Source organism: Ptiloglossa arizonensis, chromosome 8 (assembly GCF_051014685.1).
Source record: "Ptiloglossa arizonensis isolate GNS036 chromosome 8, iyPtiAriz1_principal, whole genome shotgun sequence".
Taxonomy (NCBI): Eukaryota; Metazoa; Arthropoda; class Insecta; order Hymenoptera; family Colletidae; genus Ptiloglossa; species Ptiloglossa arizonensis.
Window position 1 is genome coordinate 7999888 of NC_135055.1, and position 25847 is coordinate 8025734.

The 25847-nt window shown below is 40.4% G+C and overlaps 4 protein-coding genes and 1 long non-coding RNA gene across 5 annotated transcripts in view; 3 read left to right on the forward strand and 2 right to left on the reverse strand.

Moving 5' to 3' along the window:
- Sifr (SIFamide receptor) overlaps positions 1-13763 on the forward strand; it is a 91701-nt gene extending 77938 nt beyond the window's left edge. The window contains exon 3 of the mRNA XM_076318306.1: positions 8853-13763. Coding sequence (XP_076174421.1) covers positions 8853-9627 — 775 coding nt within the window. The 3' untranslated portion in view covers positions 9628-13763. The remainder of the gene's footprint in view (positions 1-8852) is intronic.
- LOC143150206 (uncharacterized) lies at positions 312-2658 on the forward strand. The gene is made up of 2 exons (XM_076318307.1): positions 312-357; positions 2353-2658. The coding sequence occupies exons 1-2, from the start codon at positions 346-348 to the stop codon at positions 2596-2598; spliced, it is 258 nt and encodes an 85-aa protein (XP_076174422.1). The 5' UTR covers positions 312-345; the 3' UTR covers positions 2599-2658.
- On the reverse strand, positions 5036-6792 carry LOC143150207 (uncharacterized). The gene is made up of 2 exons (XM_076318308.1): positions 6726-6792; positions 5036-5353 (listed from the first exon to the last, which is right to left on the reverse strand). Exons 1-2 carry the CDS (start codon positions 6735-6737, stop codon positions 5165-5167), a joined length of 201 nt encoding a protein of 66 aa, XP_076174423.1. The 5' UTR covers positions 6738-6792; the 3' UTR covers positions 5036-5164.
- Positions 13764-21764: 8001 nt separating the features above from the next.
- LOC143149978 (uncharacterized) lies at positions 21765-25842 on the reverse strand. Its single transcript, XR_012992913.1, has 8 exons — positions 25708-25842; positions 25515-25630; positions 24930-25106; positions 24575-24738; positions 23754-24193; positions 23312-23627; positions 22860-23071; positions 21765-22791 (listed from the first exon to the last, which is right to left on the reverse strand). It is a non-coding gene; the product is annotated as an uncharacterized LOC143149978 (long non-coding RNA).
- On the forward strand, positions 22738-24163 carry LOC143150654 (odorant receptor 13a-like). Its single transcript, XM_076319105.1, has 5 exons — positions 22738-22803; positions 23113-23219; positions 23334-23642; positions 23712-23999; positions 24104-24163. The coding sequence occupies exons 2-5, from the start codon at positions 23184-23186 to the stop codon at positions 24161-24163; spliced, it is 693 nt and encodes a 230-aa protein (XP_076175220.1). The 5' UTR covers positions 22738-22803; positions 23113-23183.
- Positions 25843-25847: the final 5 nt, after the last annotated feature.

Here is a 25847-nt window from a genome sequence, read left to right on the forward strand (position 1 = left end):
AGATCGTGTAATCGCAGGCAAGCGATTGAACTATTTCCACATAAAGTGTCTTAACCCAATTCCTGGGACCGATCGCGAGGGGTTGAAAGCACGCGATTGGCCGGTGCTCGCCGTTTCGTCCCGATGCAGCGATTGTATTGGCCGAACTCCACCCCACTCCGATCACCGATCGGCTGACTCAACCGACCGACGCATAACGTCAGACTGTCAAACGGCGGGCCACGTGATCAAATTTACAGCGATTTTTTGAAATCGACTTTTGTATAAAAGGACCGCCGCTTGATACATTCAGCATAAGCTACCTTACTTCCCGACAAGTAACCAAGCAACCTACAACCACTCAACATGTTCAAGTTGGTAAGAAGAACTTGCTTACTATTCCTTTAATTATTTTGCGATCAAACGTTCCACCGGTTTTGTAGAGAATTACTTTCGTGACTACCGGACTGGTGACTGAGATTTTCGACGTATTTCGGTGTATTTCGCATACGAGAAACTTCGATTTGCTCTTTGATTATTTTCTTTTCGTAAATGTCTCGATTATTCGTATACATTTCGGGCAATCGTCGCTTCGAACGATTACTTGCGAATTTTTAGTACAGTTCCTTACCCGTATTGTAACACGAGTGTACGGTTACGTTTCTTGTTAAAAATAATTTACCTAATTAAATTCTCTTCGATTCGATCTTCGAACGTCGTCGAGTCTGAAACAATGATTACAGTTTCGAGACGAATAAATTTGAAAGAAAAATGTATATTTTTCATCGACGGGATAAATAGTGTACGGAATGATCCAGCTTTAGATCGATTTACTTAATTCGTAACGCGTACAAGAGAAGTACCACCTAAACAACGCGACTTTAATACGTTTCTCTTTAACATCTACCCACAATTGTCTCGCGATATCGTTCTCGTTTCGTGCTAATATCGCTAGAGTCTCGAGAAACCGAGCTTTACGAAAGAAATTCGTATTTCTTCGTTATCCAAAGTACACGTTCGAGTTGACCAACGATTACCAAGCCTGTTCCGGGATGTTGTCCAGCACGAACACGGTTGAGACTAGATCCGCGTAAATCGAACGGACGCGTTGAACAACTCGGTGTAAAAATTCCTACTTCTTCGATCGATAAAACGTCGATCCATTGGGCAAAAGAAAACGTATCGTAAGTACCCACCGTGACCTTTCTGCCTCGCAACGTGCAAGCCCCCCCTCTCCTGCATCTACGAACGGGCCCTTACGTTCACTCGAACGGACACCGAGTTTCCATCCGGTCACAAAAATCCGAGCGAAACCACTGAAGCATGCACATTGTTAGCCAACACGGCTGGTCGAGTCAAACGGTGAACGCAGCCGGACAAAATGGAATGCAGCTCGAACACTTTTCTCTCTCCGTACATATACCCACACATCCGCGAAATCGAACCCACCCATGGTTTTCTCCGTGTCTCGTGAGGCCGAGCCACTCTTGCATCAACGCTACTTGCTTTGCATCCGCGACACGCGAGTCAATTATCAAAAGGGGTATCGGTTCGCGTGGAACGCGAGCACCGATAAGTGCGCGTGTGCATTCACGCGTTCGACGTCTATCGAGTTCACGTTTCCCGCCATTCGTGGCATCGCTCGATCGTAGAAAGACGCGACAGTCTCCGACATGCACCACTTGGACCACCCTCTCGAACCTCCATCGCGCTCTCACGACCGTCCAAGGATCGTTCCAACGTTTCACTCCGAAGAGTACTTCGTTTCATTTTTTTTTCGAATTCACGATTTTTCGATACTCTCTTATCACTCCGATTAGCTACTCTCTTATTTCGATGGTTCGAGAATCAGCTTCTTTCGATACTCCCTCGAAGAGACACGCGACGATCCTACTCGAGGATCTCCTCTAGCGTTCTCTTATCGCACCGATGAGCTATTTCCGGTAGACTCGGTGCTCCGGAGGATTAGTTCCTTCTAAAAGTGCCTCGACAAACGATACCCCGATCGGACGGTCGTTTCGAGTATTCCATCTACCCCGAACGCTCGCTCTGTTTCAATCTACTTCACGGTTCAAGTCTCGGTTCCAACGATTCGATGCTAACCATTCGATTCAAAGACAAAGGTACACCGATCGTGGTTAATCCGTTGCTGCTCCATCGAAACGATCGAGACACTTTCGTTCCGCGTGAGGCTGTAATTGCTCGTAGATTAACACTCCCGTGAGAAAATCTCGCGAAGCTTCCTTCCAGACGCTGAACGTTTCCGTTTCTCGGACGAGAAACTATACAGACTCCGTGACGATTAACTGCCGGGGACACGAGAAGGGGGATTGGGAGGTGCAAGAGGGCTAACAAATGCTGATATTCCCACAGGCTGTCCTCGCCGCCATTCTGGCTGTCGCTACCGCCGCTCCCGGTGGTCTGACCGGTATCGTAGCCGACCATGGGATCGGACCGATCACGGCTCCTCTGGTTCTCAGCCATGCTGCTGCGATTGCGCCTGCTGCGCACGTGATCGCCCAGCCCGTTGCCCCCATTGTCCACACCGCCCCGGTCGTCACCAAAACCGTGCTCACCGCCGCTCCCCTGCCCCTCCTCTCTGCCCACGGTTTGCATTAAATGACGGACGATTCTATCTTACCGCCAACAACTCACGACGAGACAGCCCCCACCCCCCTAGAAAAGCACACCACGAACTCCCCCGTCCCCCTCTTCGCCCCCTTTCTCTTCCTGCGTAAATCGTCCCCGCCCTCTCTAAAGGAAAAAAGAAAAATAATAACAACGAAGGAAAGGGCATAGCACGAAGAACGAAGATAACTAGGCATGAAAATTCATTCATCCCCTGCTACCAAGATGACATCCGGGCATCGGACACTCCAACGTGGCGCGTCGCCGGCAGCGAAGCGATACGGGGGACATTCAGGATCGCGTCCAAATCGGCTGGTCCCTTTCCTTTGCTATGTGCATTCGGGACTTTTGGATCATCAATCTGCAATTCGGACATTCGCATCTCAATCATTCTGCACCATCATCCAGGACCCCTACCCCTCTGGTCATACGGAATTTTAATAAAATTTTATTTAAAGAAATAACACGCCTGGTTTCTCTACGCTGACCCGCTCAGAACCCTACCCGTTTTGTTCACGAGGTGTACATGAGAATACCCTTATGTGTATTTCGGAAGGTGATCGTATTGGAAAATTTGTTTAAGAGCACGGGACAGATTTAACTCTGCGAAATGGATTTCTATAGGGCCTGTGTCGTAAAACTAAACGCGAAATTGGAATTTTGAAGATTTATAAGTTTCTGTACCAGATTCGACTTGAGATCTGAACAGTTGTTTCCGAGTTAACTCGGGCAACGAGTGAAATACACGTGAGGAATAAATTGTTGTATTTAGAGCAGCGATTTTTAAATACATTCGCGCAATTTTCTACAAAGATTAGAAACATTGAAGAAAATACTTTTTAATCCGCTTTTCTTTGACCTGGTGCCCTCTACGAGAGTTTGATGGAAATGCAACTTGCTTATTCCACTAACAGAGGGCAAACGTTAGCGGCGGTTATAATTTGTGGTTATTGTTGCAAGGAAGGAAATTGAAATTTTTAACAGAGTACCCAGCCTCGCGCGCGATATGAATTAACAAATTTGCATAATGTGCGTGAATCTGTTGAGAATAGTTTGATTATTATATTTGTATAAAATTTGATACGACGAGCGATTCTTGATTCTTAACCCTTTGATGGTCGTTTGGTCAATTAAAGAGGTCGTTTCTGATCTCAGTTATCGATTTGTTGATTCAGTTAAGCTGTTTATTTAAGATCGAAGCAGTCTAGTTGGCTTGAAAATATGTAAACGTGATTCATCGTAAAATAACCGTGTTCCAACATGGTTTGGTAAGTTTGGAAAGTAAAGATTAAAACAAAAAATCGATCGGAACTAATGGAATTTCCATGTCGATTAACAATAATCGACGAAACACGAGATGCTGACTGGAATGTTAAACATTTCTCAGAGAGAGAAATTTATTTTCTTCGAAGAAATTAACAACTAGATTAGAAAGTATTACTTACGAAAGAGAAAATGGTAATCGAAACCAGAGCGGTCATATACGAGAACTACTTACTGGAAAATCACACAACTAACCTAGAAATAGTTCTACTCAAATTTTAATTACTATCGGTGTAACGAATACGACTATTAAAACTAAAAGAATTCTTTCACTGCAATTTAACTCACAATTAAATCTACACACTCAATCTCTATATATAATACATTTTATTCAGGCTGAATTATTCCGATTTCTGCAAAATTCACTAAATAAAAAATCATTGAAGAACAAAGAAAATGTCAGAAATTTCCTATTCAAAAACGTCGACATTAGAAAATTGTAAAATACGACTCGAAAGATAACTCTGTGGATTAGCTAGGTGCCAGTTGATACTGTTTAAAGTAAAATCGTATATAAATTCCTCAGCTATACACAATTGCGATTGTACTATCGATTAGACATCGTCGTTGCGTCATCTAATAAGAAACTCGTTTTCTGGCAAAGTTTATTCGGCTGTTCAGTTGCAGAAGTAGATAGAAAGATTCAATTTTGAACAAATCGAGTGTTCACCTCGGATGTTTGAAACTAGGGACATGTGTAAGAATACCTTACGATCTTAATACTGCAGACAGGAACGAACAAACGTCCGCTGCTGTAAATGTGCGCAGATAAGCATATGGACGTGTCTAGACCCTACTTCTACCCCCGAGCATGTACCCAACCTTCTAATATTCCTTCGTTTACGACCACTTTGGACCTATCTCCGCCAGGAAGATCATTTCACCTTTTGCCTCGCTTGGTTTCTTCCAAGAAGCTTGTCTATTCCCAACGAGTTTCACATTGCTCGCGTTTTTATCTTTCGCAAGAGACAACACGAGATCCCTATAAGAACGTATCAGACAATTCACGAAACATTCCAGCGGCTGGCAACCGACTGGCGAATTTTACAACCGATCATAAAAGATGTCAGGACCACTTCGATATCGAAATTAGCCAACAACTAAGAACAAGCATCCAACAACAATCGTTGCGGATACTGTACGTTTTATTTCAAATGTATTTCGGGTGGGTACAAAATTATTTGGCTACATTCTTGCAGAAATCATTGTACGAGACGTTTTAGATGCTGTGTCGTCAGTAAACGTAGATCGAGCCCGGATGGATCCACTTATACCCATGGCTGTAAGACAGAGGAACAGCTGGTGGGTGGATTGGCAGTATCTTCACGTAGGGTTGCGAATAGACCAATGGGGATGCAATCACTGGTGGCACCGGGGCTGGTGCACATGTTACAGTCACCATTGCTACGGCCATCAATAGAATCTGTCGAACAGAAAGGAGGATATATTAACCCTCCGCAGATACACTGTAATTGAGCACCTTAGTTGGATACATTGTTTCTTTTAAAGTCTGTCGATTGTTTCAGTTGGTTCAACGATACAAAACATGTGTCGAATTTCTCGTGGATTCCTTCCTTGTTCTAAGCATGTTACCTGCACAGTCTCAAGCTCTGAGGTTTCCGAGTTCTTTGATTCTTATTCTTCAGAATTAGCTACGATGAACTTTAGGTGTCTATCGAAATATTTCTTTCGATACAACGAAAGTTGAATACGTCGAGTTGATAGTAACTCGATTAGTAACTCTCAACTTGTGGAAAATTTAGGGCTAGAACCGACTCAACCTTTCTCTACTACACATTTCGTTTTCACGTACTAGAACTTGCATTTCTTTTTCTCGTTATTTACTTCGAATCATTTTGAACCAATCTAGGAGACCAACGATTCGTACACTGCACGAATAATTAAATCTACCTACTCGTGATCGAGACAACACGAGGAAGGGATTATCAAGCCCAGGAATTACTATCCAAAAACAAGACGAAGCTACTAAAATTCATAATCCAGATAAGACTAAGCACATACCACCAACTTTTCGAAACTTTTCATGCTATCGTCGCAAATACGAAATACGCTAAATTTAAAATCACACTATTGGAAAGATATACAATGCAAGTAAACTTAAATACAGGTTGTAACACATACAAAGAGATAAATCGCTATCCTTTAAACGACTCTGCGAAATATCTTCAAAACCACCTCGCAACGTTTCGAAGTGTCTTTTTGAAACAGAAGCTCGTCCTAAACCTTGCCAAACGTTAAACAATAATCTGTCGCAAGCCAGACCACCCAGCTGTCCATCGCTAAACATAGAACAACAATTGCATCCCAATGGTCCACACGAACGAGCTACTTAGGAATCTCGACAGAAGAAACACTCACGTTGGTAGATTTTCGGTTTGCGACCGTTCCACTTGTAATTCTTCGTAAAAAAAAAATTCACTTGGTAAGTTTTCGGTTTACTACACCCGATCGGCCCACTGGAGACGAAACGAGAAAACAGTCCGATGATATATTTATGCATCCGAGTTCCGTAAAAGGATACTCGTGTCCCGAATAAACTCTCCGAGCAACGAATCTCGAATTCTTCTCGCGTTGATAAAATATTCCAGGTATGCATACGTTCGTTAATCGAAACGTGTATTTACGCGAGCGATGATACGATACACCACAGGCGATACTCGGGAACTTCCGTGTCCTTAACGACACGCGTAACCGAAAACTTCCGAACGATGGCACACGGGAGGTACGCGTGGCCGTAAGTAAAATCACCGTATAGGTACGATAGGTATACTTGCCAGCTTGAACATGTTAAACGTTTTATCGGCTTTTCCGTTCGCAAACACGAAGGGACGCAAATGGATACTGCTGTTGGCACTACAGAAATCGAACTCTTTATATATACGAGACGTGTCATCTTCATTGTTCGCCGTGGCGCTACAAGCGGGCTGCAGCCTCGATCGTTCGCGATAATCCGTGTCCGCGGATCGAGCGATTTTTTTCGCGTCCCTCTCATCTGCATCTTCGCCGAACGTAGGCAGCCACGTCGTCATAAATATGCAACATCGAACTCGGAAGTATCAGGCTGTGGTAACGGCTCGCCGGTTGATCGGTATCAGCACCTCTGATTTATAGAAGGACTCTTTACCGTCGACAGCGACACCGCTCGCATTCGTTTAATCGAAGGACGCGACTGTTTGCCGCGGAGCTTTGATTAAAACCAACACGTCATTCCCGCGAGGGAAAACGAGGGACCTTCGCGGCTTAGAAATAAAAACTCCGCTCCGCTAATGGTCGACGCGCGTTTCCCGATCCGTCGGCTCGTGATCCTCCGGTGCAGGGCCTAAACGCAGGCCGCGAATGCAGAGCGTTTAACGTTGGGCTGGCTTTGCTCAATCAACGTACCGGAAAGCGTCTTTTCTCGTTTCTTCGACACAGGTCCACGCTGTCGTATCTTTTCCACGATAAAGAGATACACGCGCTGGAGTGGATTTTTGTAACTATGGTCACATAGTTAATATTTAACGCGATAGATAAGATTTCTATCGTCGTCTATTTATTTACTATCCTACTTAGGATCTACCCTTCTGTTAAGGACATCGGTCCATCACGATCTTTTTGCACCAAAGACTAGAAAATTTGTCCATAATCTTTTCGTCGCGATGCATTCACGAATTGTAAGTTTCCGTAAATGTGGAGGAAAAGAAAATTGCTTGTTTGTTTCCAAATTACGCAGACCTCTCGATCGATTTTGTGAACGAACGAAAATAAATCTCTTCCGTTCGCGACGGTGCAATTTACAGGGCGAAAGGGTATTCAGATCCACGGGAAAATGTTGCTTAATAAATTCTCCCACGAACAACGCCTTATCGAGACGAGTGTGCACGCGAGCGGACTCGTTTCGCATACCAGAAGCACGGGAATGTCGAGCTGGCATCGCGTCGCGTGTAGGAGACCTTGCTGCGTTTGTTCGCACGCGGTTACCCGCGTCCGTTCATGCGGAACGGGCTCGAGTCTCTTTCGAAACCGCGAATAGAATATACGTTTCCATAATGGAGGCATAAAAAGGAACGGTTACGTTTTGTTCCCGCGTGGGTGTCTCTCGTGCTTCGTACCTGTATCCTCGTATCGTAAAATGGTCGTAGACCCTAAACAATTCCCCCGTAACGGATGCTTAGACGTTATACCACGAATCGGTCGAGCTGTTTAAAAATCAGATGTCTCGCACCCTTGTACAGTAGTGTCTTTACTCGAACTTTCATTATCTTCGAGTATACATTTTCGTATTGAAACATTCGTTCATAATTGTGCGAATTATAGATCGAGGAATTATTTAGGCTGTTTGAGGCCCTTTTCGGTAATGTAATGCGTTCGTCCGAAGTTATGTGCAATTAAATGTGGTACAATGACTAGTATATCGTGATGTAGTTCGGTAACTAAATTGAGCGTTACATTAGGCACAGGTCCTGAGGAAGGCCTAACGTAAAGATCGAAACGTGGAATTTGTTTAAATCTGTACCCACAAATCTAATTCGCGTAGCTACAAATTTAATATACAATTGGAATGTATTATTTATTGAAATGCATTCTTCTGAAAACTGCTCTTGCAGTAGGTGTTTCGTTCACGACAACGAGGATTATTGTCAGATCAAAAGAAACGTCTCGATTGTTCGTACATCCTGTTGTTTCTTCAACTTCTTTTAATACTCTGAGCTGGAGAAGTCTTCGTTAAGTCTTGGATCGGCTATATCAATAGCGTTAACCTAACGAAGAAATGGTAAAAGTGTTAAAAAATGATTAAACCTGCCACTGTGACTAACCGTTCGAAGTTTATTATAGCGAATTTTAGCTTGCTAAAATCCCTAATTTGGATCGTATCGATCCGTCTTCCGTCACTTTATTAACGTCCATCTTCCCGTTTGCAGGTTCTTGGCGATCTGGTGGCCGCTCAAGTGTCAAATCACGAAGAGACGAGCCAGAATGATGATAGTCGTGATCTGGTTCATCGCGCTGACGACAACGTCCCCGTGGCTGTTGTTCTTCGACTTGGTCGCGATCTACGACGACGATCCAAACCTGAGACTCTGCCTGGAGGTGTGGCCTCACCCAGCGGACGGGACTCTCTTCTTCTTGATCGGCAACCTGACGCTCTGTTACGTTCTACCCACGATTTTGATATCTCTCTGCTACATCTTGATCTGGATCAAGGTATGGCGGAGACACATACCGACCGACACGAAAGACGCCCAGATGGAGAGGATACAGCAAAAGTCGAAGGTGAAGGTGGTCAAGATGCTGGTAGTGGTCGTGATACTTTTCGTCCTGTCGTGGCTGCCGCTCTACGTGATCTTTACGGTGATCAAGCTGGGCGGGGACGCGGTAGAGAGGGAGGACGAGATCCTACCGATAGCCACACCGATCGCCCAATGGCTGGGTGCCAGCAACTCGTGCATCAATCCGATCCTGTACGCGTTCTTCAACAAAAAGTACCGTCGCGGATTCGTCGCGATTCTGAAGAGCGGACGTTGCTGCGGTAAGATCAGATACTACGAGACGGTGGCCATAATGTCCTCATCGACGAGCATGAGAAAGTCCTCCTACTACGTGAACAACAACTCGTCGACGAGACGTGCATGCCACGGGCCCCCGGTGCACCAGGACAGTAACGTATCCTACATATTCAATCACACTGGCGTCTAAGCATGGAATTCTATCGTGGAGATTTGATGTTCGGTTATTCCGAGGCTGGCTGCCCGGAACGGGTTTCAAAGTGAGCCGGTCCGAGGTTCCTGGTCACGCTGATTGCAAACGAATTGTCGCTCGGATCGGATAGTCGCACGACACGGAGTCGAACGGAAGCATAGACAACTGTTGCTCGTAAACAAGACAGCCAGGTTAGCTTTTCCCTCGCGATCGTATGTAATACGACGCGTTGACACCCGGTTCGACCAACACCGTCGTCCCGGTACTGTTGTTCGCCGGACGATGAACAACAGCTTTCACGGGTCCGTCGTTTTGTATTCATCCGCGCGAATTGTATTTTGTTAAGAGATAGAGAGAGAGAGAGAGAGAGAGAGAGAGAGAGAGAGAGAGAGAGAGAGAAATGAACCCTGGCCGATTTTCGCGGTACTCGTCGTTGTCGTGGATCCACCGCTCCGGCGTATCCAGGCTTGTCGAGTCCGTTGGATACATTGGAGGCCTCTTCCTTTTTCACGAGCGTATTTCTAGATTTCTAAGGAACCCACGAACAAAGGGACCGAGTCGCCGGCTTGCAATTGGTGAAGATTTGCGACAGCGGCGAGCCGAGGGGAGGTCGAAAGACACGTTGCTCGAGCTGAACGACGAAGAAGCGTAGCGCGAGGACCGGGGAGGGTAGGCTGGAGTATTCGAAGCGTTCTTGTCTCTGGTGCGCTACCACGGACACAATTGACGCGATACTCGTGAATACACCGCGAGTATAATTAACCCTGAACGGCTGTATCCAGGTCCCGTGTCGATAGCTTGCACCTGTGAGGTTCAAGGATCTTCCCAATCGATGGTTGCACCTGTGGGATCGAAGGATCTTCTCACTGATGGTCGCACCTACGAAATCGAGGGACCTTCCGACCGATAGGTCGCTCCTACGATGATTTCCCAACCGATGATACGTCGCGACTGCACGTCGATGACGGACCGGAGAAACGATGTCCCATTTCGACGAGTAACCAGGTACTTCGGTTGGGCAACATCGTGGGACATCGATGTGCACGTGGCGCTATATAGCGGTGGTTAACTTGCTAGGACAAGAACGAGAGGTGACAGTGCGCGTGAGACAGGAAGATTGGCTATTTCGTTACCTCCTCGTACGAGAAATACAGATTAGTAGGTATTCTACTTGTACTTACAGTAGCACAGTCGAACTCCAGCAGGTATATACACATATATTTTCTTATCGGAACGTTAGACGATTCTAGTCTTTTTGGGATTTCTTAAAGGTGCCATACATTACATATGCCTACGTAAATTACTCTCGAGACTATACTAAGAGCGGATCGCGCGCCGAGCGACCAGCAGCGCAGGGACGGTCCTAACGATAACCGATTCGATCGTAATTAATAACGATTCACGCGCTTTTCGTCTTTGCCGCGTTATCAACGTTGCCTCCTTACTCCAGACTGTCGCCTAGTCCCTATTCCGTCACACCGATCTCTACAACCCGTGCCACCATCACCGTCCCTAACCCCCTGCCTACACACGTACACCCTAACCCCGAACACTGTGTCTACGCGTCCCAGAGAAAGGCGGAAGTGACCGACTTACCGTTTTGTCTCGAGTTATTCTCAATCGATTACATGTGCGACGAATTAACGCGGTCACTGGCGACAATAACGACCTTTTACGCTCCAGGAGGGTGAACTCCCGTTACGAGCTAGTTCAGAGACCATGTTACGTATCAGGCGGCAAACAATCGACGATACTACTGCCGTTCCAGTTCAGCTTTATCCGCCGTAATATCGCCAAAGGCCGAGCGAAAGGGAGGAAAGGGATGGTCGTCGACGATTTGTTACCTGCGCGTATCTTTTTCTTTCTTTCTTTTTTTTTCTTTTCGAGAAGCCGATCTCACCGATTGAATCGTAGGGAAAATTATATTACACGTACTTTCGCGCCGGCTTACATTCTGCGGTTAACCCGTCAGCATGGACAACGACTTTGGATCAGATTGAAATGAGAATTTCAGAAACGTTCGTCGATGTTACCAGAGTGATTCGATCGCGTTGAGTTTCGATCTGGGCTGCGAACACTTGGCGAATTTTTCGGTATTCGAGCCTCGAACGCTTCCTCGGGTAATGTATTCGGCAAATGTAATTCGAATACTATTTGTATGCGTATGGATCGAGTAATGAATATATTCGTAGTATTTGAATAGGTCGATTTGGACTGCGAATCGAGCTCCAGAAGTTCATCGTTCTTCTTCAAACTTTACTTTCCATTCGGTATCTTCAATACTTGCGCAAATTTTCCAATAATAATATTCGAATACCTGCTCGAGTATTTGAATAATTATAATGGTATACAGAGACTCGAATACTCGCACACTTGCGTATTCACAGACACAAATATTTGAATACTCGTATATTCGGACAAGGTTACTCGAATACTCGAATATTCGAAGGATACTCGAATGGTTCGTTGACGATATTCGAATACCGAAATTCTCTAAATTCGCTCGAAGCATTTCAACGACCACGCTCGAACAGTCGCGGGTCTAATTTTAATCGGATCTCCATTGTTTCGTGTGCTCTGGTTTCGTGCTGACGGGTCGAGCGAGAGTTTCGTCGATCTTCTGCGAATTTTACGCAGCAACTCTTCCTCGATATCAGAGGACACCAAGCCGATCCACAATGGATCGTTTCCGCGCGAATCGCGCGAAACCGGGATTGGGAATCAAATTCGTATCGTCCGCCCGTTAGACTTCCAACGATCAACGAAGAGACGGCGAGCGATATTTTACGGAATTCACGGAGGATACGTGTCCTCGTGCTTGCGACTGGCCGTTAAAATTTACTCTCCGACACTTTGTAAAAAATGTAAGATGGCACGTCGTATAAGAGCTGTGGGATTTTATGATAGAGCAACTATTTTCGTAAGGTTTTTATACGTGGCGAGACAGGATCTAGATGTAACCGAAACGTGCGAAGTATAATGTATAGACGGTCGTGAGATACCTTATTCATATCTATTGTGGCTCAACAATGCCGGCGATGTCGACGTGACATAACGTAGGATAAGAGCGATTTACTGTTAGGGTAACGAAAAAAAGAAAAAAAAAAAAAAGAAAAAAAGTACACACAAAGGAGATAAAGAAAAGACAATTGTAAAACGGAGGGCCCACGTTGAGGAAACATTATAAAATCTCGAGGAGCGACTGTATACGCACTAAACGTGACTAAGCATTTAAGTTAAACGATGTAACGCATAAGAATGTAACGTTTATATAGGATATATTACACGTGGAACTAAACGTCTATCTGCTGTCTCTATGTAAATATGTAACTTACCGTATGTAAGTGCATATTGTATATATATTTATAATATATATTGCATATATTTAATATATATTATATTATATATATATATATATTATATATCGTTGCGATGTTGTAACTATATACACCGCCGTTACCTCCGTTTCTATTCGTTGCTCCATCGAACACTTTAAGTCTCAATAATTCCCATCAGAGCGCACGCTCATTGTTTACTCGTTCGCCGTCATGTGATAGTTTCTGTACGCACAGTTAAATGAAAAAAAAAAAGGAACAGGCTTCGAAAAGGTTCTCGGATTATTCGTTATTATTGATAATATTGTAAATTGTAAAAAGTAGCCGAAAGAAATGACCGAAAAATTTATCGGTGTACAGAACTCACATAAATACAGTACGCGCGTGAGGAGATTGCATCCATATGCACCTGAGGAGATGACTTCTCAATGAATTGGACCCGTCGTAACTCTACATTGAACCTCTTTGCGCGAGTACTGATAATGAAACGGTGCTACGTTAATAGTCGTTCATAAATAAAAAATAAATCCTGTAAGAGTGTTACACAGTTGTTACAATTCGATAAAGTAAGTTCGTATAGAATGCACGATTTACTTGATCTAATTTCCGACAAATGACAATTACAGGAATATTCATTTTCAATAACGAGATAAAATTCGATCCCAATTATCGTATTGTATCCAATTTAAAAATGATCGTTTAAATGCTAGAATTACTGAAGTACTTGATATTTGAAATAATAATTACAAGGCAACTGAAGTAATTTATAAAATACGTCTGGACAGTGTTTAAGGAACAGTTAGCCAAGATATTGAAGATTATTCGAAAACCGTAATTGTAATTCAATTGGTCGAAAGAACTGTGTAAAATTCGGTATAATTTAAAACAGATCAAGTAAAACATATATTTATACAAACTGATTTTATTATTTCTAAATGGTAAATGTATCTTTGAAGTAGGTCCTACATATTATTCGACACTCTGTGTAATGTTAGGGCAAGAAAAAAATTCTCATTCTAATTAAAATAAGGTCAATTGACTGCTCTACTTCACTTCCTTAGCTGTTATGATTAAATTTCTGTTATCCACTTTTGTGAGTTCTGTACGATTACTAATTTTTCGACTCCATACTCGGGTTACTCTTTACAATGTTGATTCTAATTACCACAGTATATCAAATATTGTCAATAAGATTGCAAATACTTTAAGAAAATTGTTGACTATTTTAATGCTTCAAATTTTAGTAACAGCATTATCTATAGTACTGTCGGTACTTCGATTATTTTGATATTTCAACAATTACGAATATTCCTGTCAACGATATTCTTCGAATACTTGAAATGTTCAAGTATTGTCAATAATATCGATGACGATTATTGTACTTCACAATATTGCCAACAATAATATTTTCAATAATATCGATCACGTGAGAACCTTTCAAACGTCACCGTAAAATGTACAAGAACGTAATTAAAACAACAATTAACTGTTATCTGTGTGATAGTAAAAAGCCCAGGTGATTCGACGACAGCTATCTACGTTTCTTGAATTCCTCGTGTCTTTCATTCTATTATATAATGACCAATTCGAAAAATTACACAATATGTAATTTTCATAGAAAGGTACACTATAATTCTGAAACGAATCGTTGAATTATAAGAATGTATTCTAATAATTTTTAAAATGGAAAAGGTCGATAGGCCTTGGACATGAGAAACGGTTTTAGAAAATATCTTACCTTTGATCAGAAAATATCCTCATCTCTTCAATTTTAACAGAGTTGTGGAATAGATCGGTAGTATAAATTTTCCATAGCTCGTTCAAAGTGTTCAACAATTGTTTGATATCTATCTAGTGATACTTAATTATAAAAATGCAAACGATACATACATTTATTTTTACCGTTTGTTTGTTAAATATATTTTGTTGTACGACGGATTGGTTTTAGTGAAAATTTCGTGTTCGTGCAAAATAATTATCCGAAGCATACTATTATATTTACTAAACTATGGATATTGCATAACACTCCAGAATACTTAAGAACGTTTCTATAATACGCGCACAAGAAGATGAAGTCTGGAGTTATAGTGGGTCCTATTCTCTCAGCGACCATCTCCTCAGACCCATAAAGAACAAATATACGCACGTCTTCTTGGTGTCTGATGATATTGTCCCTGAACGAAGAGAAACCACCATAATACCAAATGCAATCTTCTCGTCTGTGTACGGTACTCACACGTGAAATTTGTAACGACGAAAGAACTGTAGCGATCTAAGTATTGGGATAGCTTGTTGGAGTTTCTAACCTGGTTAACTAATCGTCAAATGTACGTTTCTCGGTGCGTCAACCTGGTCAACGATTTCGTTTGCAAACGAGGCCTAATCGACTCGAGCAATATCCAAATACGTTCCTATCGAATTACAAAGGACGAATACGCCATATAAAATAGACAGCACTGCTACATGTTTCACTTCACGTGGCGACTGTATGCGTTTTGTACGTTTATTTTTTATTTATACGACGGGTTGATGAACGAGCAGACGTATAATCAACATCGGAGATTTCGAATCAAGCATCAGCGGATGCGTCGTTTGAGTAGTCAACGGAACTGGGGGATGTTCAGCGAGCCATTATGCGAGTACAGTAGAACGCCGGTTATCGTAGCAACTGTAGAATTAGGCCAGTTCTACGAATCGAAACCGTATGCTTAAAATCTTACGACAAATCTTGAACCGAACGATCGATATTGATGTTATCCTATTCTTATCGAATTTAAACGATGTTAAAAGAAATTAAAAATTGTTTGACCCTCGACTGTTGAGGAAATGAGTAGATTTATTGTTGCCAAGGAGATATGAAAGATTAACTGAACGTTGACCTTTGTTCAATCGGTGTTATAAGCTGGTATTTCTGTAAGCTCTTGAAAGTCTTTCTAATAGGAACATTTTGTTCAAATAATGTTGAACGTTTTAAGAAAATTTGTTATTAAATACTCAAGTGTTGGAAACTGGTTTCGTATATACCTTGTTAATTTTTTATAATTAACTATCAGTTGTACCAATTAATGGGTACTGTTTGGCTCGAATACTTGAAGCTAGATACACTGTACAATAATCTGTACAATAATAAAAAATAATTAAAGGATCACGTCTCTGAGCCCTGCAGGACAATGAACCAACTATTGAGAAACGAACAAGTACTATGCAACTTAATGTAACAATGTTTTTCATTGAATATTCAACAGAATCAAATTCTGTGTAATATACTCGACTATAGTGTTCAACAATCAGGTCGTTCTGGGTGCTCCTTTAATTATTTTTATTCAAGCTGTACCTTAGTTTCTCAAGATAATCGACCTTTTACTGTACACGTGACATCTACTTTATATAAATATATTCGTTGTTCGAGAACAGAGAAACTGTAAACGCGTTGCAGTCAATATTGTTTGAATTCACAACGATAACGTATCTCGTGTAACGTAGATCGTAATAATATAAGAAACGCGTATCGATGTTTCAATCTCGCACATTATACAGTGTTGTTTCTCGAGTTGTCGGAAACTCGAGAGGGAGTGGAGACTATCTGAAGAGCAAAGGGAGTGTTTTGAATATAGGGTTACTCGAACAACAAGAATTGAAAACAGCGATGGGCGAATGAAACACACGGTTAAAGCGAGATAACCGCGCGATAATCTAAAGGACGGAGAGATGTTCTAGAAATAAGGTTATTTAAACAACCGTGGGAGAGAAATAAGCGCAAAGGAGACACGATGACTGTACGACCACCTGAAAGATAGTACTACACGTGGAATTTGAATGGAACAAAGTATTTGACGGTCGAATTGCGAGAACATAGCGTTCCCAGATTATTATTATGGGCATCCATATTGTATCGAATACGATTTAAACGATCCAAACCAACGGAGAACGTGTAATCGTAATTTATTCTCGTTGTAATAAGGTAAAAATGAAAACGAACGATCTCGTCGAGTACGTAAATTTCCAAACGGACGGTTTTCAAATTGATTGATCAATGGCGTGCACAGTGCGCCGAGTTATGTGACCGCATGGTTGACATCACAGTACTCCCACGATTACACGACGTATTCCTGGTCTACAAACACGATTACGAACTGCACAAAGCGAACGCTAATCGAAGGGCGATTTACCGATTACATTGTTTTCAAAGCTCCTTATCCGAACCACTTAGCCTTGCATGCTTCAGCATTCAAACGGAACGACGTTTACGTTCGAATGGAGTTTATTTTATAGGTTATGTAGTCGGAAGAAGCGATAAATTTTCACTCAACAGAGTACGTTTATCCTTGGAGTGTACCTAGGCTTTCGTCGTGAAAGTTCCGTAGGTATTTCACTCGGTAATCTCGACTTTAAAAGAACTTCTGTTAGAGTTGAACTTTATAAGAGATATGTACATAGGACGTTTGAGAATCGTTGCCTAAGAAAGTGCGCTTTCAATCTGGAAACTTCGAAACTTTCTAACGTTGATGCCGGCCGCAAAAGATTTCAAACCATGTAAGGATTCATAAACTATTTTTCTAAGAGAAAAGCCTTAGGGATAATCCTTTTCCACTCGAGGTCATCTTTAGCAGATTTAACGATACACGCGTTAACCGACATCCAAGTATGTTCGAATCTGCGTTAGCACACGTGATACTAAAATGACCTTGAACTTAGAAACTTCGAAACATATTTGGAATCACGGTAAGAGAAAGATTTACACGTAAATGAGAGATTGTTTGCAGAATGGTGAAAATCGTGAAGAATTTTCTAATTTCCACCCAGTCATTTGAAACGAATTATTTTGAATAATAATAAACGTACTAGAGAGCATAATTACTCCTATCAGAGATCACTTTGCACATATTAAACACAGGTACATGAACTAAGAAATATGCAACTAAGGATAGGTTCGTAAGTTTAATCCTTGCCTATTTGCCATAAGAAGCAATAATAAGTCAAATGAAACACGTTGATGCCGGCCACAGAAATTTGAAATCGTGTAAAGATTCATAAAATATTTTTCTAAGAATTTTGATTAAATCTTTCGAGGTGAAGTATATGCATAAACGATCACGTCTGTGAAATACTGTATCGTAATTATTATTATTATTATTAGGTTGTCAAATAAGCTCTTTCTGATTTTAACGAATAACTATCAATCCCTTAGATCCTTGTCCAATTCACACAAAAATATTTTCCCGTCATCAATGTGAAATGAGTAATCTGTGTAAATATAACATTGCCTTGCCAACCGATCGCGATTCGAGTTCGTTGTTTTTCATTTATCTATACTATGTATTACATAGTATAGATTTTTCCATTCAATGATATTTATTATACCATCCTGTTATTTCACGATGATTTCTTTCCAACTATTATTATAATTGTTGTAACATCGCATGGATAATGAAAGTCGAGATGATTTTAGTAATCGAGAACAGAATAATACATTAGTGACTATAGTTTCTCAACTACATGACGTTTTCCTGTATTCATTGCTTCATTCAGATTGGTCGTACATCTATTACAATCCTTCAAAGAAAACTGTAAAAAATTTGTAACAATAATCTCAGAAATGAAAAACCGATTGTCGTTACCATATACATGGCCGGTAGTTTATGTACAATACGCGCGCGAGAAGATTGCATCTGAAGACACGACTGGTCCCTTTTGTTCAGGGTCTATCCCTTCGAGCGTACAGGACACGCGTAAACACTTTCTTTCTGTGCTCGGAGACAGCCATAATTCCAGATGCAATTTCGTCGCGCGCATACTACACATTTCTAAATGAACACAACACTTGGTTGTTTTGGCAACCGAAGGTCAACAGAACAACGGTCAAGTGATAGGTAATCAAGGATTAAGCTTAAAAATTGTTTCGCGTACGACCCGCATGTGAGTAAAAATTTTATACGAAACGATTAAGCTTGTTAAATAACGCGGTGCGCTTTGATAAATGTAACCTCACTTCGACTAACTTTTTAGCACCGCCTCTCTCGTTAACGCAAATCACGCTGGCGTAACACGGACTGAAGCTACTGCGTGTACAACATGGCGGACAGACATCGAACTGTCACTGAATAAACGCAACGTATGTTTCACGCATCGCACGAACAAATCGAACGCGTCCCGACGATTACGCGTATCAATGCGTAAATGTACAGTTCGCGGTAGAGATTCTTGCTTTCTTACCGTTCCTTTCTTCAAGTAAGTTCTATTCGGGTAATCGCATTCGTTAGGTTCTCAACACGCGTAATTCGTGAGTAGAAACGTAAATAGAGAGCATTCACCGTTTAGAGAATTATTATCTCGGTGATCAGCTGCGAAGTAGAGGAATATTATCAGCAACCCGCTGCGTTAATCGTAGGTAAAAGAGAAAAGAACAAAAATATTCAATTGTATTAACATATATTGTGTTCGAGGGTGCTCCAACGCGAAGCAACGTTCGTTGCGTTTCGATCAGTACGAGAATCAAAAGAACAAAAAAAAACCCCCCCCAAAAAAAAAACACCAAAAAAGAAAAACAAAAAAAAAAAGAAAGGAATTTCGAAAGAAACGCACTCGCAATTGCTAATAAGTGACGATTCTGCGATTTACAATTCGATGGTTTCACCCGTTCCTGGAGATTTCAAATTGCTAATGATCCAAGGATGATCGAGTCTGTCGGGGGACGAGCTTCAGCTTCTAATTAGACGAAACTTGTATCCGGGTTATTCGACATCCGTATATTGTACACGATAAGTCCCTCGGTTAACGAATTTAACTAGAAATAATTAAAATACACGGGGATCGTGTGAATTGTATACACGCCACGTTTCAGTTCCGTTTCCGTTGCTTTGACGAGTACACGTGTTATGTGGATAACCGGCATTATCCGAATAACGATGAAATAATAGAAACATACTAGATAAGGAAATGTTTGCAAATGAAATTGATAAGTGTTTTAATATTGTATCAAAGTGTATGTACCAAGAAAAAAATCCCCCCGCCCCTCCTCCCCGCCCCCCTCCCCAAATGGACAACGATTACCAATATCGATGCCTCTAGCCCTCTTCATTCACTGTAACGATAATGGATACACTTTGCGGTCGAGACCTCAATACGTAAGCACTGCGAGGGGTAATCTTTGTTTGTTGTACGTTTCAGTATAGTGTCAGACATTGTTGTGAGACGATGATTCAGTATTGCCCGTCGATATTTTCGGTCCACCGATGTTTGTCTGTCGGTAGACGTAGCAATAAATTTTCATTTGTCCCCCTTTTTCCCGTCCTTGTGACCCTCTTGGTTCTTTCGAGGGTGTATGAATTGAAACGATCACACCACTGAATCATGTCTCACGAGGATCAATGAATTGTGAATAAGTACATGTATTTTCTCAATGAAAATGGTAAAAATATATCTATGATAAAATACTTCCACTGTAAAGCGTGTTCTTCTGTGTTGGAATCCCACGTCGTTTCCTACGTTTTCCTCAAATAGAAGTTTTTGTCATTGAAGTTATTAATTGATTCCAGTAGTGTGTATTCTTTGACGGGTTAAAGTAATACCCGCTTTCAAGTGACAATTTCGCTCGAATTCAAATAATTATACGAATTCAAAATTCGTCTCCACTGTTTATATTTATTCAGTGCTTAGCTTCGTTGGGCTCAAATCGAGCAATTTGTATTAATTCTTAATTCTTGCGGTCATCGCTGCATCGTTCGTGTTCGTGCAGTTCAAGCGATACACACGATCGTTATTGGTTTCAATTTAGAATAAAAATCGCTAGCCGCTCTGTTTTGAAATAAATTTTTGCCTCGATTTTGTCACCAGAAGGAGGCGCTTATTACGTTTCTCCGTGAACAATATCAATTAACATTTACAACGAGTGACAGTATCCAGCCAATGTTGTGCATGTGCATCTTTGATTTTAAGATTTCAATATCGACACAATTTTTATTTTTGTATCTATATAATAATTTACTTGTTTAATGCCGTGTGAGTTTTAAAACTCATTGATAATCACTTTAAGAAGTATTTATAACACGAAATATAAATCTTATATAAATTTATTATCTATTACTTACATTCTCACTCGTGTGTGATATTTAATTCTTAAATCCTTGACATCGGTTGATATTGGTTCAGTTATGTTTCTATACTGTCCTGCGTACTCAGTGCGCAGTCCCGCGTTTGTTTACAACAGGGCACATGATTCTTAGAATCTGTGTTTCCAATAACACCACGAAAACTGGTAGAAGAAATTGAAAGACTGTTGAATGTAACTGTGTGTTTACATATTTTGTAGGTTGCTACTCAGCACTGTAGAGTAGTTCGAGAAACGGTAGTCAGGTTCTCGAAATTTTCGGGAATTTCGAATTTTTCGAGACACTCGAGATTCCTTCGAGAATCTCAAAATTTTCAAGAACCCAACCCGACTTGTCCCGATCATCCGGTTCCCGATATTTTCGAGTTCTCACAAACCCTACTATTTTACTGCAATTGGTGATCTAGAAGTATCGTGTGTTCTCTTTAAAAATCATAGTATAACTGTCAGAAAATAACACTTCTGTGTCCCTTATCGCTAGATACACTAGCTCTTACTAGCTTACAGTGTCGTAAATTTGTTTATAAATTATTCACCGACTATGAGACCAAATGGTCACCACGAAGCCATGAAATCTTTAGTTGCACTCGAAAATGCAATACGAGTGGTAACTGCACTCCGTTTCGTTTTGATACATATAATAAGACAGTTGACCGGAAGAAGGAGGACCCATCGAACTGACGTGACAACTCTGTCATTAGGAACGTTGTCTCTGTAATCAATATGTCCGAACAAACTGGTAGACGTTCAGAGAAGTGAGAACCAAACCCATGGAAAAATGGTTTCAACTTCATCGAAATACACTTCAATAAGAATCACGCAGTTCTTCATGAAAGTCATCGGTTTTTGGAAAGTTGAGACGAAAAAGGAACAGTTACTGCTGCGTATCAATTACCTGTACATGTTACTTATTCTTGTTACATCTTTATCGATAGAGCTGTTGGATCTGTATCATTGCCGGCATGATTTCTACGTGTGTACATATGAAGATTTATTGAGAACCATTTTATTGTGAAATAAGATGTGCAGCAGTCTAGTTACTTTCGACATACTTAATTCGATCATTCCCTGTATCAAGTGTTTCAGTTTTGAATCGTTATCGAAACCAATATAAAATTGTATAGTGAAGTTTACCGGATAGCCAAGCTTCAGTATTAGTATAGTACACGAGTGAAAAGAATGCATCCGGAGTTATGCAATCTCCTTGTATGCGTACTATACTGAAATATTGATTCGTTTTAATGAAATAGATTATCGTGATTGTGTCACGATTTTCAATTCGTCTCGCGTACACGATACGTGTGAAAATTACGCTGGGAAAATTTTGTAGGCGGTTACGGACATTGCTACCAGCACGATACCTATCATCGTAACGTCGATGAAAGCCATCACGTTCACGATTCGACGGAAGGAAATCATGTGGTTAATCGAATGCTGTCAAAAGCACTTTTGGTACAAAAAATATAACGATTTTGGACAAAGTGTTTTGGACAATCTCAACAAGGAGGCGCTAGTCTATACGTGCATTTATACTATCCTCGTTTATGTAACGGCCGTTATATATCTGCTATCTCCAATCATGGGTAAGTCTTCTCAAAGAAAGGCATTACATCGTTCCACGATTGAATACTTTGTCCTTTGTGTAATTAACCAAATGTTATCTTCTGTGCACGAAGGAGTTCGTGTAAACAATACCACATGACTGTAACGGAGCTGACACTGCAAGAATTTGTAAACATTAAAATTTCATGTATTACCAGTTCATTGTGTAATATTTAAAGATCAACCTGAAGAGATTCATAATACAAATGGCCGAAATGTCGTCATTTTGTTTCGAATTCATTTTCTGCTTTTCCTTTAGAGATCTTTTTTTTTTAATTCTTTCTAAATATCGGTTAATTTAGTCGTTACTACTGTCATTGGTGTTTCATAATGCTGATACTTCTTGCATACAAACTTTCATTTCAAGATAACTCGACACACGATCCAGTGATATTTCCTGCAACGATAAAAGATTAATTGGATAAATTTTGTTCACAGAAAGTTTGGATAAAGATGAAGCCGACAGGATTCTCCCATTTCCTTTCAGATTTTTTAATATATCTACATCGATGACTCCGTATTATGAAATAATATTCGTGATAGAGGTATGTAAGAAAAAAAAATAAGTAAAAGGAGAAAAATAAAGTATCTCATGAAATGTTTACTAGCGAAGGAATTGAAGAGATGTAATTGTCACCTGTAAACGTTTTATTCCACAGACGTTCTTAGCTCTACATGTGGGTGTTTGTTTCTGTTGTTTCGATAATTTTTTTTACACATTGTGCATACACGTCAGTGGCCAATTCGAGATTTTACAACACAACCTACGAACAATATTGGTTCGGATACCATTGAAGGAAAAGAGAGTTATTCCGTACGATAAATTCGTAAACTGTGTGGAGCACCATAATTTGCTCATTTCGTTCGTGCAAAAATTAGAATACACGTTTTGCTACCCGAATATGGGCCAGCTGTTAATTTCGAGCATAATGCTGTGCACCTCTGGTTTCCAGCTTTGTTTGGTAAGCATATGAAGTCATGACAAAAATATGAAATATAGATACAATATAGTTCAAGAACTCATTTTTTGTTAAAAGGACCACGAAAACTTCTTGAAACGATTATTATACGTCACTTACTTTTTCGGTGGCCTCATCCAAATATTCTTAATAACGATGAACAGCAATAACATAATAGTACAAAGTAATGCTGTAGGAGATGCAGTTTATCAATGCAGCTGGGAAACCAGTTCCTGCGAGTTGTACGACAAGCTCAGGAAGAACATTCTAATTATAATGATAAGATCGCATCGTCCTTCTTATCTTACAGCGGCAAAATTTTTTTCTATTTCTCTTGAATCATTTACAAAGGTAATCGCAGCAATCGTAATCGAATAGTGAAAGTGCAATACCGTGCGTTTTTGTGCCGGATGATCAAACGCACACAATGAAACGTTACTTATAGTAGATATACATCATTTAATTTCCAGGTATTAGGAACGACTGCGTCTTATTTTACCCTGTTACGTCAATTTGATGTTAAGGACTAACGATCCGTATTTAGAACACTGCAAATGGTTCTATGAAAAAAAAAAAAGAAAATGTATTTCACGAATTCCACAATGACTTAACAGAGAAATAATTAGTGCGTTTATACAGTTAGGTACAGATACTAAACAGATAAAAATATCATGGTATATATTGAAAGGTTTCGCAGATTTCAAATATAAATTTCATAATGATTTATTATCAATCTCATTATGCGATAAAAGTTACGTTCGGAATTACGAAACTATTTACTGAGAATTGTGAAATATGTTTATGGAATGTCTAACTGCTTATAAGACATGTTTTGTATCATATTTACGAAGTAATAAAGCCACACATCGATTAAAACAAATGTATGACTTATAGACATAAAGCTGTAGTATTTTATAAACCATCGAATATACTATACGCACACGAAGAGATTGTATTTGAAGTTGTGGTGGGTCTCCCTCGTTCGGAGGCATTCTTTTTTAACACGAACAGTACAAATTGATCGTCAATCTACTAGAATCGATTGACACATAACTTCGTTCACATATTTCGATTGAAATATTCTTTTCGTACAAAGGGATGGAACCTAAAAAAATTAAAAAATCATTTTCCATTATAGTTAAATGATAAATGAAACGAATCAAGAAGAGTTTTCAGATATTATGCGCATTCTACAATAAATAATAGCATTTCGATGCTATTATTCATATTGAATGAATAATCTCGTGTCATCGCTTCCTGCACGCATCGTTTATATTGACAGTTATCGATTCATACCTTTGTTCTCTGTTACACGTTGAAACACGAGTATCGTTTTGTTCACGCTCGTATCGACTGCAACACGCAATTTAAACACCTTTGAAAACATTTGTAATAAAATATTACCCACACGTCATTCTCGTCCTATCTTCCATTGTCATCGCGTCACGGTACACTGATTCGATCACACGTGAACTAAAAGAAAATTGATAAAATTTGTATCTAAATAAAAATTTGGAACATCGAACGAAAGATAAAGAATATATATGTAGTATCATAAATTATGGGATAAATGAGCGGCTTGAATGTGTAAGTGAGAGAGAGAGAGCGTAAGAGCAAGTGTAGGAACATGTGACCCACAGTTTGTTTATGGGGAGATATAAAGACCATAACGTTGAACGAGGAAAATTGTTGTATAGTGTGTCTGTGGTCGAGAGTCGTTGTCGGAAGTTGTCTACAAGCGTTGTTAGTGTTAAATTAAGTCACATTCTACACACACTCTTTTAGTAATAATCATTATAACCACCACATATATTTACATTGTTTAGAAATTTAAAGGAGACACACCTGATTTTTCTATTGTATTACTTAAAAAAAGCAAACCTGAATCATACTGAAGGTATAGAAGCTTTTAACGAATAAAATATAAGTGGACAATGTATACGAAGTTATTCTTTGATAATTGAATTTTTCTGACAATCTCGACGAATTATAAACACCTGAAAAGTAAAACGTTGTTAAAACATGAATTAAAATCAATCTATTTCCAAGTAAATAAATCATTTCTTTTTATTACCATAGTTCACTCGTTCATTTCTTGAAACGAGCATCCCGGCAACAGTGCTTGTCCTATAATTGAGCAAACTTCACCCTCGATAAGTGAAACAAAGTTACTCCCGACACTGTTTTTCCACACTGATTTGCACGTAACCGAAG

Bases quoted from the DNA above. Each gene is read 5' to 3' on its own strand.
- LOC143150654 (XM_076319105.1), top strand. From the start codon at position 23,184: ATGACTCCGTATTATGAAATAATATTCGTGATAGAG. The intron at 23,643-23,711 runs ATATGAAGTCAT...TTTTGTTAAAAG, and splicing joins TCCAGCTTTGTTTGGTAAGC to GACCACGAAAACTTCTTGAA. The intron at 24,000-24,103 runs GTAATCGAATAG...TTTAATTTCCAG, and splicing joins CAAAGGTAATCGCAGCAATC to GTATTAGGAACGACTGCGTC.